A 15,321-nucleotide genomic window follows, 5' to 3' on the forward strand; every position below is an offset into this window, starting at 1 on the left:
CATAGCTTGTCAGTGCCACACGGCTGCGCCCCTCAGGTCAGTTGTTACCAGGCAGAGATGAGGGACCCATGTCATCAGATCTCCCCAACTGATTTTTTAAGGTTTGAGTAGCTTGAAATCCATGTGTTCATGTTAAATATCCTTATTTTTAAAGGTCAAGAACTAACTTAAAAAAAAATGTGAACATCTATCCATAGGTGGAATTGTGTCTGCAGACTCTGCGTTCCATGACTTTGAACCTTATTTCTGCTAAGTCTGAATTTCTTATAATCAATTAAAAGAAGGAAAATAGAGAGATTCAGTAAACATGTATAAAGTACCTAGTATGCACCATGCACAGTACTCGGTATTTTGGATACAGCATTAAACATAGACCGGCGTCTGATCTCATGAGGTTGATAATCTAGTGACACAGAAAAACATCTTAACAAGTAATTAAAATATTTACGTGCCAACAGCCACAAAAGGGGACGCTCAGGAAGCTATGACATCCAGGCTTCTAAGAGATTTAAAGAACTGTTCACAGGAAGAAATGAAATCCAATGCCTAAAAAATGAACTGTCCAGGCGAGGATGGCACGAAGGGCACTTCAGGCAGAAGGACAAGATATGCAGAGTTCTAGAGATGAAAGAGAATGGCATACTCAGAGAAACGAGGGAAGCTCAGTGTGACTGTTGTGTAAGTGTTGGTGGCAGTAGCCATAGTAGGCAGCGCTCAGCAAATAAAGTCTTATGAGTCAGGTTACGGAGGTTAGAGTTAAGGGCAGTGAGAAGGCATTAAAGGATTTTAATGAGATTGACATCATCAGATTGATGTTTTTGAAAGATCACCAGCTGTCATAGGAAAAACAGGAGGGAATCGTAATAGGTCGTGTTTTTAGGAAGCCAACTCTGAGACCCTTGAGGTTTGAGTGCAGGTACGGGAGGGCACTTTGGGGACTAGCTCTGTGCAGGGTGACGGCAAAGGGAGGGGGTGAGCTGCGGTACAGCTGCAGCAGGGGCCTCAGCCAGTCCTGTAAGGAGCTCTGGGGCTAGGATGGTCCTTCAGATTTGCTCTGCATCAAGGGGGGCAGGAGGGCAGGAGTTTACACCCCCTCACATAGACCAGTCTTTGGCTGTGAGCTCCCCCGACCCAGGAGGGAGCAGGACCTTGGGGGAAGAAGCCGCCTGCTTCAGCTGAGGGCAAGTCCTGGATAGAGACTTAGCCGAGAGCTGTGTGTTGCCAACATACCCAGCGGCCGGGGAAATAGTTGCTCTGGCCAGTTTCACAGCACTCACTACAGTCCTCCCCTTGCACTGCTGAGAGAATGAGGAAGAGACCACGGAGGTTTGCAAGAGGGAAGTAAGCGGGCTGAACTACAGCTCACACCCCTGCAGCTGGGCTGCGGGTTGTGACTGTTTCGCCCTCACCCTCAGGCAAGCACCTCTAGGTTATCCCTGATGGGTCCAAACCCCTGCTTACCTGCCTTTCTAAAGCCATGACTACTGAGCGTGACCATTTGCTATCCCGATTGGGCAGGAGAGCACCAAGGGATGCCACAGCGGTGCCAACCGTATTCCTCCTCCCTCCATTCCATAGCTGCAGCCCTACCTTTTCCTAATGGTCACTTATCCCTGCCAGAAAGGTGACTCCTTTCCTTGCCTGCCAGCCTCTGGGTAAACACATAAGGTGACCAAATGGCAGCTGTAGCTTTAAGTTTAATAGAATTCTTGGTGTGTTCCCTGGTAGAAGCCTCTTCCCTGTGGAAACCAGAGCCTCTGTATCTTAAGGCTCCAAGTTGCCCAGGTAGAGCACAGATTCCCAGGTGGGTCACTGAGAGTAATAATAAGTGGGGCTTACATTCCTACTCCCACCATCGTATTCTACCTACTGGAGACACGGTATCGTACTGTGGCTTTTTATTTAGAGTGTAAATCTAGCACCTCAGGGTGGGAGGGAGACACAAGAGGGAGGGGATATGGGGACATATGTATACATATAGCTGATTCACTTTGCTATACAGAAGAAACTAAGACACCATTGTAAAGCAATTATACTCCAATAATGTTAAAAAATAATAATAACATTTTAAAAAATAAAAGAATAGCACCTCATCTCCACTTACTGCTGGAGATATAGGAGCTCCAGCTACATCCTGAAAGGCAGGCCGATCACTAGGTCAGATCAGCAGCTTCTGGGTGATAGGATACGTGACAGGACCAGTGTGCACTATGGTCATGTGCCCTCTGTAACACGCCCTTTGCTAGAAAGTGGGTTTCCTTAGTCCAGTGTGATGTTATACAAGATCCCGTAAGCCTTCAGATGGTGGTTCTGTCTGAGGCTCTGTTGTCAAGAAAGGCAAACCCATACCTAGAATAGGAGTCAGTTCCTGTCAAGATGGGATTTTTACCTCTCCCGGTAAAAATATAATCAACTTGACATCCGCAGGCAGATTACCCTCCTTGAAGGATGTGCCGTACTAGGGACCTAATGTTGCCGGCACGTTGGACACTGGCAGTGGCAGTAGCTACCTCAGACTTGGCAAGTGAAAGCCGAAGCTATAGGATCCGAGCAGAGCTGCCATCTTGCCCCCATGATTGCTCCGTTCAGGAGCCCATTGACGAGCACTGGTGTGGCTGGCTGACGTCAACAGGCTGGATCATTCTACTTACTCGTCGAAGGCCCCTTTCTGTGGCCGATGCTCTCCTGTGGGCGTTAATATGCTGTGTATTTCATGCCCGCTCTCACAGTTCTATCCACGTGCCTTTTATGCAGACCTCGTGCCTTTTATGCAGACCTCCTTGTCTTCTTCGTCCTCATCCTGGATGCGCCACCTTCCTCCCGTGAAGGATTGCAGCTGACGCTCCAGCTGCGTGGGGCTCAGGAGCACGCTGGGAGCTTTTTCCAAACAGCGCCGCTCAGGACTCTAGACATTGCCATTGTGATTCTCTTACTGGCTTGCAATAAACTCCGTGCGACATCTTTTCCCACCACACACACCTTGAATACTGTGGGGTCTGCCTATGTGTATGGCCCCAGAGACAGGACTGCTTGCACTGGAGCCAACCCAGGGCACAGCCCTTCGCAGCTCTGACACCACTCAAAGCTTCCAGGGCTCGTGTCCCACAGGGAATGGCCTCTTCTCTGGCAGCCAGCTGGCAAGTGTTCAACGCTGTCCCCTGCCCCATCGTATGGTCTGCGTCCTAGGACCACTCCTGGTACCAGCTGTCGTAGGTCACGTTCCCAGGGAAACCGCCTCTGAGTCTGGCAGACAGGGGGTGTCTGCGGGCGTGCTGTCAGGAATGACACCTTAGGAGGAGAGGGAAGCAGGACAGAGCGGAGGGAGAAGCTGAAGCGATGCCGTTACAGCGGGAGATGAGGGGAGCTAGAGGCGGGGCGGCTCTTGAGAGTTGTCTCACCCTGCGTGCGGGGCTGGAGGCTGAACTTTAGCCCCCGTCCATCCGTACGTCAGCTGGTCATTGGGTGTGCGTTGTCCCCACCTCCACAAGGAATGAGGCAGTGCTTTGACTTAGGGAAAGTCCTGTGTAGCATCTCAGCAGAGATGCAGCCCAAATTACCCGCAGCTGGGGAAACGAGTGCCCAAGGTGGGGCAGGGCTGCGGTGCGCTAAGGATCACCAGCAGAGTCAAGACTAGAGACTCATCGGGGTGCTGACAAGGGCAGCGGGGATACAGAGGGGTGGTGGGTCTGAGGTAGGTTCCAGACCTTGGCAATGAATTAGAGGACAGGATGAGAGCAGTAATGAGTTAATGTCAATGCTCCAATTTCCACCTTGGGTGAACTTGGGTGGGTAACAGTGCCATTCACTGGGAGAGGAAACACAGGGACAGAAGCAAGGTGCTCGGGGAGAGATGACGAGTTCACTCTGGACATCTCAGCAGAGGTGCTCGGCGGGTAAAGGAATAGATGCGTAGACCACCTCAGAGGGATGCCTTGGCCGATAAAGACACCGATTAATCATCTCCAATTGATCGCCCGTCACCCAGGACCCCTACCTCAACCTCCCCGGTTCTACCACCGGAGGCTGAGGGACATGCCTGCCCTGGAGAAGGAGAGCAAAGCAGCGATGGCCCAGGAGGACTGGATTCCTGGGTGTGTTGGCTGACTCACTGCAGACTTATCTCCTGGCCATTTACTGCTGTTCACACAGGTGCAGCCCCAGAATCGGGAGACGGGGGAATTTATTATCCCCAGAGGTTTAGGTCCACAGTTACTTGGGAGTGTAGCTCCTGAATCGCCTGTTGGTTTAAGTAATGCAGCTTTATCAGTGCACTTCGCTCAGATTCTTGACCCCGGATGTGTAGGGTGGCAGACGTGCAGACACGTAGTGATGGTGCTAGAGCCCAGGCGCATCGTCCGCCTGTCATTCAGTAGGAAGGAGGAGAACGGGTGCAGAAGACAACACCGGAGCTTCTGTAGTGCCTTCCCCAAGCACTTGGTCTGTTGGCCCCGGGGGAGCAGAAATGGCCCTGGGCTACTGCTCAGGACAGGCTATGATCTCCTCCACTTCCGGGCAAGTTTCTCAATTCTTACAGCGTTTTTCCTCACCTGCCACACTGGGCCAGTAAGGTCTACAAACAATGGAAAGAGAATGTATGTGAAGGATTTTATGCCTTGTGAAGTGCTGCAGAATGGTACAGCTTTGAGGTTTGGGTATTTTTAAGGCTGAATGCTAAAAATGTCAGGCACTAGAGAGAGAAGATGAAAGACAACATTGAAAAACAAACAGGCACACTTCAGCGTGTGGACACACACACACACAACACACAAACACATTCACACACTCACACTCACATACACACACTCACTCTCACACACACTCACACTCACTCATTCACACATCAAACTCTTACCACGCAGGCCCAGGGCTCCGTCTCTCCGACAGCCCCTCCTGTCCTCCAGCAGTTGTTCTCTTCTCTGGGGCCATCAGTGGAGAGAGAGAAACTGGGCTGCCCGCAGCGCTGCCTGGGGCTTCAGCCTCTCTCCCTCGGGGGTTTCTAGACGCCTCCCCAGCCCCAGAAGTTCCACGCAGCCTGGTGTCCACACTGAAGGACACGATCTCCCCGGTCCCAGCCGGAGCTCAGCCCTCCTCGCAGACACCAGGCCAGAGTCCCCGCCTCGGCTGCCTCCCCGCGTGGGGAGCTCACGTGGAGCTGCCCCGAGCCCTCTGGATCCACGCGGGTTGAGGAGTCCTGGCCGGCTCGCTAGAGGAGGCCTGAAAGCACAGCCCTCACCTGACCCGCTTGTCCAGACCCTGCGTCCCAGACTCAGGAGCAGCTGTTGGAACAATGCCATCACGTGGAAAGTATTTTTACAGAAACTTGTTACCACAGACATATATCCCCCCCCACACACACCACACAATATATTCAACACACGTATATCGCATACACACACATATGTGGTATATCTGCATGTGTATACGCAACACAGACCACACACCCATGCCCCATACACACCCCACCCCACATAAACACTCACCACACACACAACACATACGTACATCACACACCAAACACACACACCTCACATACACACTCACCATACGCATCACAGATACCCACTCACCACAGACACACACACACCGGAGACTGTTTCATCTCCCCCCAAGAAGACATGCCCTGGAGATTCCCTGCATTTCCTCCTCGAGCAGGAAGAGGGGAAATACCTGCAGAGCTCCTCTCAGCCACCAGATGGCGCTAAATCCTTAGGGGAATCATATATTTTTTAAGAAATGGTGGCCACAAGTGAAGTGACCTGGGGAAAAAGGAGTGTTCACTGCTTTCAGTTGACAGCAGGGGCAGGAGAATCAAGACAGGCACAGCATTTCTGAATGAAGTACAGACTTGAAAAACTAAGAGCTGGATCCTGCCTTCAATGAATCCTTTATTCACTGATTGATTTGAAATGGGGGGGGAATATATGTATTTATATATTGCCATCTGCAGGACAGGAGAGCTTGTAGACCAATTGTGGGGAAAATAATTCATCTGCTCTCCCTGATCACCTCTTATCAAATGAAGCAGTTGCCGAACACATGCGTGAAGGGTCAGCACATTTTAATTTATTGCTGTTGCTTTCCAAGTTTACCTTTAATTTCTTTCAGCCAGAACTCAGTGTACATCTCTTATATGATCATCCCTATCCTATGAGGAATCCGTGGTCAGGCAGGACGGTTTTGAAGTCAGACTGATCTGGTGTTGAAAGTGAGTCTCGGCCGTGACTAGCTGTAATGGTTGATTTTTGTGTGTCAGCTTGGTTAAGCTATGTTGCACGGTTTTTTTTGTCAAACGCTAGTCTCCGTGCTGCTGGGATGGTATTCTGTAGATGTGGTCAACACCTACCATCAGTTAGCTGACTTTAAGTAAAGGAGATGACCTGTGATGTAGGTGGGCCTCCTCTAATCACCTGAAGGCCTTAAGAGCAAAGACTGAGATTTCCCAGATGAGAAGGAATTCAGCCTCCTGGCTGTAACATAGACACTCCACCTGTCTCCAGCCTGCCCTACAGATTTTGAACTTGCCAGTTCCCACGATCCCATGAGCCAATTCCTTAAAGTAAATCCACATATTTTATACATACATATGTATCCTACTGGTTCTGTCTCTCTAGAGAACCCTAACTGATACATGAACTGTGGTCATCATTAAGTGAATTATGTAACCTCTCCAAGCCTTGCTTTCTTCATCTGTAATATGATGTCGTAAATTCAAAAGGATTTAATGAACAATGCATGCATTACGCCTAGTGTGGAGCCTGTGTGCAGTGTTTACAGTGTGCAGTAAACAAGGTGGTTCTTTCCTCATCCATCCTCATTCCAGCACACACACACCCCACACGATTACATCAGGCTGCAGAGATTCGACGTCCACATTCAAGACAACGTGTGCTCTAGCACACACACACAATCCCTTGTATCTGTGTTGACTGCACTGTATGCAGATGTTCTGCTACTTCTCACAAGGTAGTCCACAGACCAGCTGCTTGGGCATCACCCAGGAACATGTCAAGACCTACTGATCCAGAAACTGGGAGGAGGCTGTTGGCGAGCTCGGGGGGCGGGGTGGGGTGGGGTGGGGGTGGGAGAGATCTACAGCAATTTGTGTTTGAACAAGGCCTCCAGGTGGTACTAATGCAAGCCACAGGCTAAGAACCACTGTTCTGCTAACTTGTAAGCGCTACAAGGCAGGTTTTTTTCGTTGGTTGTTTGTTGATCATCTCTTTTGTTTGCATAGCCCTGGTACCTAGAACGGTGCCTGGCACATCACAGGCGTCCAGCACATATTTGCTGAATGAAGGGATTTCTGTGCTAGCTCTAGCAAAGAATAACGGTCAGCTTTGTACCAGAGTATCTACACTTTACACAAAGGACAAGCTTGTTCTCTGCTCTGGCTTCCTCTGTGCATTAGTGATGCTTCCACATTCAGAATCCTTTCTACATTGATAATTTTAGTCATTACCGACCTGAGCAAGCCATGAACTAGCGATCTCCATCATCCAGGATACAACTTAGCTTATCTTCCTCGCTCAAGTGCAGTTTTTCCCATTTGTCAATGTGTGATAATAGCTGAACACAAAGAACTTTAAAATTCCCATTAAATGATACCTATTAATAATCTATTTTTAACATCTTTATTGGAGTATAATTGCTTTACAATGGTGTGTTAGTTTCTGCTTTATAACAAAGTGAATCAGTTATACATATACATATGTTCCCATAGCTCTTCCCTCTTGTGTCTCCCTCCCTCCCACCCTCCCTATCCCACCCCCTAGGTGGTCACAAAGCACCGAGCTGATCTCCCCGTGCTATGCGGCTGCTTCCCACTAGCTATCTATTTTACGTTTGGTAGTGTATATATGTCCTATTAATAATCTTAATATTTATGTTGTCCCATTTCCCCATCAAGCTTAAAATATGCTAATAGACGTTATTTATTTACTTTCCTTCCTCTCTGCGAAGCAGTCGAGGTCCCATGGGGCAGGACTATATAAGGTCTAAGTGGCGATCCAAGTGGTGCTTGGTACCACCCATTGCACTAAGAACAGAAATCACCACTGTTAATGCCATCATCAAGTATATTCTTCCAAACTGAATTTGAGAGCGTGGCCCGGGAAGTTGGGAACTTAGTGCAGAGAGTGCAGCCCCGGCCAGACGCTCCGTTACATCCTAGCACTTAAGTGATTTCTTTCTAAATACACATAGAGATAAAGATATACAGAGTAGTTATTTCTGGTATATGTTTATTATATAAATTAATACTATATAAATACATATACTCCCCCGAAAAGAGAGAGTAATAATAGTTTCAAGAATCTTCGGGCCTGAAAGGGGAATGCGGTGGTCCGACTCACCAGCAGGGGTCGCGCTGCTCACAAGCAGGGGTCTTGGACCAGAACACCTGACCGTGCTGTGACTCTGGGGAAGTTGGGACCCGCTACTTTCTGTGGAGGTGGGAGTTTTCAGTAAGGATGTGGCAAGTGAGTGCTGTCTGGGCATGCAATTTTGATGATAAAGGTGAACATTTCAAAGTCGACATTCACCTGAAAGCATTCACAATCTGAATTAAGCCAGCTGTTTTCAGGGATTCATGGCAATCTGATCCTTTTTGGAAAATAGATTTAAAGTGACTTTTAGAATTAGGATATACTTGTCTGATTATTGACTAAACAGATGTCACAAATAAGCTTCCTAAAGCAGGAAAGATGACATGAACGCGAACAGTCTCTCAAGTTGTTCTAACTTGCATACGTATTAACAGGGTCTCCTAGGCACAAATTTTAAAGCCTCTGTGGGGGCGCTTTGCTTCGGTTTACCTGTGTTTTTTAAAGGAGACGTCAGCAGTCTTTTCGGTTTATACAAACTCCTACAATCTGATAGTCTCATCTCTATAAATGCAAGGTGAGGACAATTATGACAAGATAATGGTTATGATCATAGAAAAGACGAACTTGGCATTCACGGGGCACCAGGCTATTTGCTAAGCGCTTGTATTCTTGACTCGCGACCACCCTTGTGAGGTGTGGACTGTGTTCGTCACACGTGCAGATGAGAAGGGGCTGAGGCTCGGTGTCTGTCCACGGTTACCCGGCAAGTAAAGAAGGATGCTGGCATTTAAACCCAGGCACTGATGACTCCAAAGCCCTGCTCTGAACCACTTCCCATGACACGGACACCTCTAAGTGTTCACTTAACAATGATCACCTTGTAAACAAAACCCATGGTCCCTTCTTGAGCCACAGACTGTCTGTCATGCCAATACTTGACCTCGCTGAGACAATTTTGAAGGTATATAGGAGACTGTAGGAAATTGCTATTTTTAGCCATCAACTATGTAAGAAGAGAGACTTGTCCCATTCCACCCACACCGCATCCCGCCCCCTCCCCCGCACTCACACTCACACACGTTCCTCCTCACGAAGGGTGAACAGAAAGCAGGCACAAAGGTCTGTGCAATTAACCTAAGTGTCACACTGCCCTATATGAGCCACAGTTAATCACAGGAAGGACGATAACGCTGAGTGACAACCACGCCTGCACCTCCTGGCAGCACAATGACAACCCACTGCTTCACAGCTTGATGACTAAAGGCGTAAGAAAGGGTGAGTTTATCCAACTAAACATGCTTTCCAGGCCCAAGTGAGATGGCTCCCAAGCCTCCCTGCGCCCCACAAGCCCCCAGGGCGTTTTTAAGGATTCACATTTCTGGACCCCATTCCAGACCTACTGAATCCAAATCTCCAGGTGTGAGCACAGGCAAAGGTGTGCGTGTGTTTCCTAAATCCCTAGGTGATCCTGTAGCAGTGGGCATCCGGCCTCTGTTCGCGATCATTCCAGAAGGATTTGAATATCAGTATCAAGGATACTCATAAAAGATGCTAAGCAGAAATCTCAGCAGAAGAGACTTGATGACAACCCTTTTCCCCAGGAATTGATAGTCGAAGGTCTAACACAGTCATCTGGGCACATGAGGGTGATCCAGAGCTGTGTTTCTTGGTTCCCCACGTCAGTTAGGCCAGCAGCAGTAGAGGTGGGTCTCTGGCTGTCCTTCCACGTGGATCCAAGTGGGTGATGCGGAAGAAACAAGAATAACATTGATGCGGGCGGAGGCCTCCTGAGAGGTTTTGGGCGCTCTCCATGGCTCTGTTCTACCAAGGAGGAAGGAAGCCCACAGTGTTAGGGGCAGTGGGACTATCAGAGATGAAAAGGACAGAGAAAAGGCATTGGCTTTGGCAACTGTGGCCTCACTCGTGTCCTTTCTGAGAACAGTTTCAGCAGGTCAGGCAGAAGTGAGATCCAGCCACACAGCAGTGGGTCAAAGAGTGGTGGAGAGTGAGGGCGTCGGCTGGGCGCAGAGGAAGCAGAGATTTCCCGCCCCTCGGCCTCAGGGTGTGGAACCACTCTGTGACAGTGCCATGGCCTTCAACCCTTAGTCCTCTCTGTAACATGTGACGTCATCGTGAAAGAAACTGTAGCAGCAAAAGCACAGGGTCTGAAGTCAGAGAGCCCAGGGGTTATACACTGAACCTGCTGCTGAGTCTCTGTGGCTGCAGGCAAGTTCTGTTGCTTCTTGAAACTGAGGTTTCTTCCTCTGAAATAGTTGACAGCAGCCCTACCTATTAGGAAGGCTACAATCGCTAAATTAAATGATCTACTCCGAGCTCCTGACAGAGAGCACAGCCTCCTAATATAATAGACATGGTCACTGTTACTTCTTTTTTTTTTAATTAATTTATTTATCGGAGTAGCATTGCTTTACCATGTTGTGTTAGCTGCTGCTGTACGATGAAGTGAATCAGCTGTATGTGTACTTATGTCCCCTCCCTCTGCAGCTGCTCACTGCAAACCTATTACAGCTTTGTAGCCGTCACGGCACGATTCTTAGACACAGCTCTGTCTTCTTCATGGAATCAATGGGAAAACCAGCCAGAGGACAAGAGAGCTGGTTCCATGAGCATGTGAGGAACGGGATGTCATGCCATTTAATTTATTGATTTACTTTTTAAAAAATTAAACTACAGTTGATTTACAATATTGTGTTAGTTTCAGGTGTACAGCAAAGTGATTCAGATATACATACATATATATTTATGTGTGTGCATATCTATAGATTCTTTTGCAGATTCTTTTCCATTATAGGTATTATAAGATATTGAATATAGTTCCCTGTGCTATACTGTAAATCCTCGTTGTTTATCTATCTATATATAGTAGGTGTATCTGTTCATCCCAAACTCCTAATTTATCCCTCTCCCCCTACCCCACCCTTTCCCCTTTGGTAACCATAAGTTTATTTTCTATGTCTGTGAGTCTATTTTTTTCATAAATAAATTTATTTGTATTACTAAACATATTTATTTTGTACTCTGCATCTGATCATTCCAATCTCCACAACCTTTGCTGGTCAAGTTCTGCAGTTTTGCATTTCTGCCACTTTCACTCATGGTAGCTTGTTTTCGCCTGTGTTTGGTGACTTTTTTATTGTGATCCCAGACTTCTTGGAATTTTATTTGTGTGATTTTTGTTTTCTTTTTGAGGTTTGTCTTTTTAAAGTGCATTACTCTACAGAAAATATTTTTGCTTCAGCCAGGTTCTTGGGTATACTGCCAATCCGGGAGTATTTCAAATTAACTTTTTGGCATGAGTCCATTTTTAACCTAATCAAGTGGTATGAATTCTTTTCACAAACGCTGTGCATAAGGCTTAGTGGTTGGGAATTCTCAGAGGAACTTTGTCTCTCCAACCTGCTCCACCATAGGACGAAGGCTGAGACCAGCACATAAGTTTTTTTCATCAATTCTTTATCAATTCTCTCTTCTGGGAGGATTTTTCCACCTTCCACCCTGCTCTGGCCCAGGTCCCATCTCTGCTTGTAAAGACCAGGCCTTGGGCAGCCTGGGACTAGGAAAATAGCCCCATAGCAAACACCAGATTCCTCCGTCCCTGCACCAGTAAGATTTTCTCTTTCTTATCCTGACCTTCAGGGATTTTCCTGACTTTTCCATCAGATCAACCGTTAAGCAAAAACTTTTCTTGCATATTTCATCCAGCATTTTTAGGTATATAGACCTCGGAGAAATTGCACTTAGCATGCAGTGCGCCATATTGCTGAAAAGTGGCATCTTCAAATTAGTCTTTGATAAGTAACATTATGTATTTCTCTGATCTGTATGCCTCCAGTAAGCAATTTTAAACCACTGCTACAGAATTACAAGCTCCTGAACCTTAAAAAGAGAAGCTGGGGACATAGGATCGGGAAGGGTATTTGCTATGTTCACTTGGGGTTAGGACCACACGTGATCTGAGCTGATTGGAAGACGCGTACTTGAGACACAAAGCTACTTACTAAATCTTGTGTCCGTTCTCATTCATCACAGCTTTATCACTGGGCTCTGGGCCATGAGTGGTCTTTACGTTGTCCCAGAGCCAAAGGAAGTTTTCCGTGACCTGTGGTTGCTTCTTAGTGTTAAACTGATTCTGCTTTGTTCTAACAAAGTATTTACAAATCACATGACGTCCTCTGAGTTACAAAGGAAGTTTCCTTTGTGAACGGGAGAGCTGATTAACAGAAAGAAATTGGTTTCACCTCAATGACCACCATGAGGGATGCACCCCACATGCCCTTGCTGGTTCACGGGGTCCTGTTCCAGACGATTGTCAGGCTGCTGCCTTCATGGGATGTGTCATTTGTTCACTGACTCAGCTAAAATGTACTGAGTGCCTGCTAGGTACCATGCACTCTGCCAGACGCTGGAGAGAAGAAGAAGACACAAACGTGATCTTGGCCTTGGATGGATTCACTTTCTATTGGAAATAACAGAAAAATAAATACTAATTACCATAAAAACCATTAAATGCTGCAAACGAGGTGTAAACACAGTTATTTACCTCCTAATACTTCATTCTTAAAGAGTGAAAACTTAAACATTTCAAAAATATTTAGAATCTAATGATGAAATGATAAAAATTGGATTCGTATCTGGGATGAAGGATCCACTCACCAGATTCCACATCCGATCTAGGTCCCTCTCTGCACTGTGGTATCTGAGGATGATTGCTCTACTTACTGACACAGTCGTTTCTTTTTGGCTGTGTTGGGTCTTCATTGCTGCGCGCGGGCTCTCTCTAGTTGCAGCGAACGGGGGCTACTCTTCGTCGCGGTGCGTGTGCCCCTCGCGGCGGGGGCTTCTCTTGTTGCGGAGCACGGGCTCTAGGTGCGTGGGCTTCAGTAGTTGCAGCGCGTGGGCTCAGTAGTTGTGCCACCTGGGCTTAGTTGCTCTGCGGCATGTGGGATCTTCCCGGACCAGGGACTGAGCCCATGTCCCCTGCATTGGCAGGCGGATTCTCAACCACGGAAGCCCTGACACAGTCGTTTCTGAGCATAGCCATCCCAGCACCCCTTGCTTTCACTCTCACCATCTAGAAAACCTGGTAAGAGCCCGTGGTGCTGGTGGAGACCCCGTGTGTGAGCATCTCTGGTTTGGGTTTCCATCCTTCAGGTTTTCCAGATTTTTGATTTGATCGGCCCTGGTGCTGTTATACACGAGGGGAGCATCCTGAAACCTGGCACTTGGCGTTTTTACTACTCAGAGGCCTCCTTTGTAGAATAAGTTTGACAGCTGCCTGATTTCTCTAGGTTACTTTGATGGGCCACTGAAATGATGGAGATCAAAGTGTAAAAAACAATGTGTTACAACTTTGTAAAGTATCATCAATGTTATTATTAGAGTAATATCAGAGTATTAGAGCATTCCATGTCATTTGATTTCTTCACTAATTTATATTTTAAGTCATTTTTAGTACTTTCTTAATCTAAAAATAGCTCTGGGAATGTTTTAAGAGTCATTACAAATTAATAAAATGACCCGCACGTTCGTATTAATTTTAAAGCATAGAAGAAAATAATTTAATACCGTAGAGGCCAAGAAGGAGGGGTTCTGTTTGGATTAACATTTTGAAATATATTTCTAGACCACAGAGTTCTTGTACTAAATCCCAAAATGTACCAATTCTTTTTCTGCATGTGTCATTCAACACTGAAGTAAGTGAAGAGATTGTAGTGTCTGAACAATTAGACAGGCACAGAATATCTTCGGCGGCTCCTTTGAAATCCCTCCTCCTTTTCGTGGTATATGAGTCAGGGGTGATTCGTTCCTCTGACTTGAATAATGTTAGCAATGTTTCTGAGAGCTTGCTGTAGGTCTGGAGGTCATTCTGTTATCAGGTAACGTGTGTCAGATACTCATCCTGAACCTTCAAAGAAATTAAGCCACCTGATCCTTGATACCACAATGCACTAGGCATTTTGATTTCCATCTGAGATGGGAACTTTCAGAGAGTTAAGGAATGTTACCAAAGCCCCGCACCCAGGTGGAGCTGGGATTGGAACCCAGGCGGCTCTGGCTCCAGAGCCCAATCTCGACCTCTGGCTGTTCCCCATTCCTGCTGCCACTTCCTCTGTCATATCAGCTTCACCTCCCTGTTCCTGCCCCGTCCTGTCTGTGACCACGTTCCTGTCCAGGTGCAGGAATGAAAGATAGTAAGATGTTGAAGAAAGTTTAAAAGCAAAGATTTTGGAGTCACACGGACTCTGCTGCCTATCAGCTGTGGGCAATTGTTTGACATGTCTAGTCCTCGATGTAAAATAAAAACTAGTACACTCGCCTGATGAAGCGTCTAGCAAGAAGGTTTTAAGAGTATGTGTCACCTTGCCTGCATGTTAAGCACCCACTAGATGTTATGTGTTACAACTATTCAAGACCATAAAAAAGAGGAACTCAAACTGCAAAACTGCAGTCTTGTCTTAGCTCGTAGGCACAGGCCAGATGCTGAAACCATGTTGGTGCTTGGCCCTGCATGGCCGGAGCCCTCCGCCACTTGTCGAGTGAGTTTACTGTTGAGCTTCTTGCCTGAAGGCACTTCCGTCTCTAAGAACTTCCTGTGCAGTGTTTCAAGGGACCCACGTTGGAGCCCACTGTGAAGATCTGACTTTCAGCTCCTTCTGTCTCATTCACCCAGGCCTACCGAGTTGATGAGAAGACGGCAGAGCGGGCTCGGTGGGAGCACGCCTCCAAAGAAACGATCAAGAAGACCTCTAAACCCTGTCCCCGTTGCCACGTGCCGGTGGAAAAACATGGTGAGTCTGGGCTGGGCACGAAGTGAGGGCGTCTCAGGGCGTCGGCTGTGTGGCTGGGACAGTCAGGGGCTCTACGAGGGCTTGCTAGCTGGGGAGATCAGCGCTGGGACTTTGGCGCCATCTGGCCAGAGTTTGAGTCTCAGCTCTCTCACGTCAAGCTTCTTAGCCTCCTAAGCTGCAAGTCCTGT

At 47.4% G+C, this 15,321-nt stretch overlaps 1 protein-coding gene across 6 annotated transcripts in view; it reads left to right on the forward strand.

The window, feature by feature from the left end:
• Positions 1 to 15,321, forward strand: part of LOC132530597 (E3 ubiquitin-protein ligase parkin) — a 1,420,256-nt gene that overhangs the window by 1,246,382 nt on the left and 158,553 nt on the right. For all 6 annotated transcript variants that reach the window (XR_009543830.1, XR_009543829.1, XM_060167843.1 and 3 more), the window contains exon 11: positions 15,016 to 15,133. Coding sequence is in view for 4 of the 6 variants with exons in the window: in XM_060167843.1 (XP_060023826.1) it covers positions 15,016 to 15,133 (118 nt within the window). In the remaining 2 variants the exon portion in view is untranslated. The remainder of the gene's footprint in view (positions 1 to 15,015; positions 15,134 to 15,321) is intronic.

This window comes from Lagenorhynchus albirostris, chromosome 12 (genome assembly GCF_949774975.1).
Source record: "Lagenorhynchus albirostris chromosome 12, mLagAlb1.1, whole genome shotgun sequence".
NCBI classification, from domain to species: domain Eukaryota; kingdom Metazoa; phylum Chordata; class Mammalia; order Artiodactyla; family Delphinidae; genus Lagenorhynchus; species Lagenorhynchus albirostris.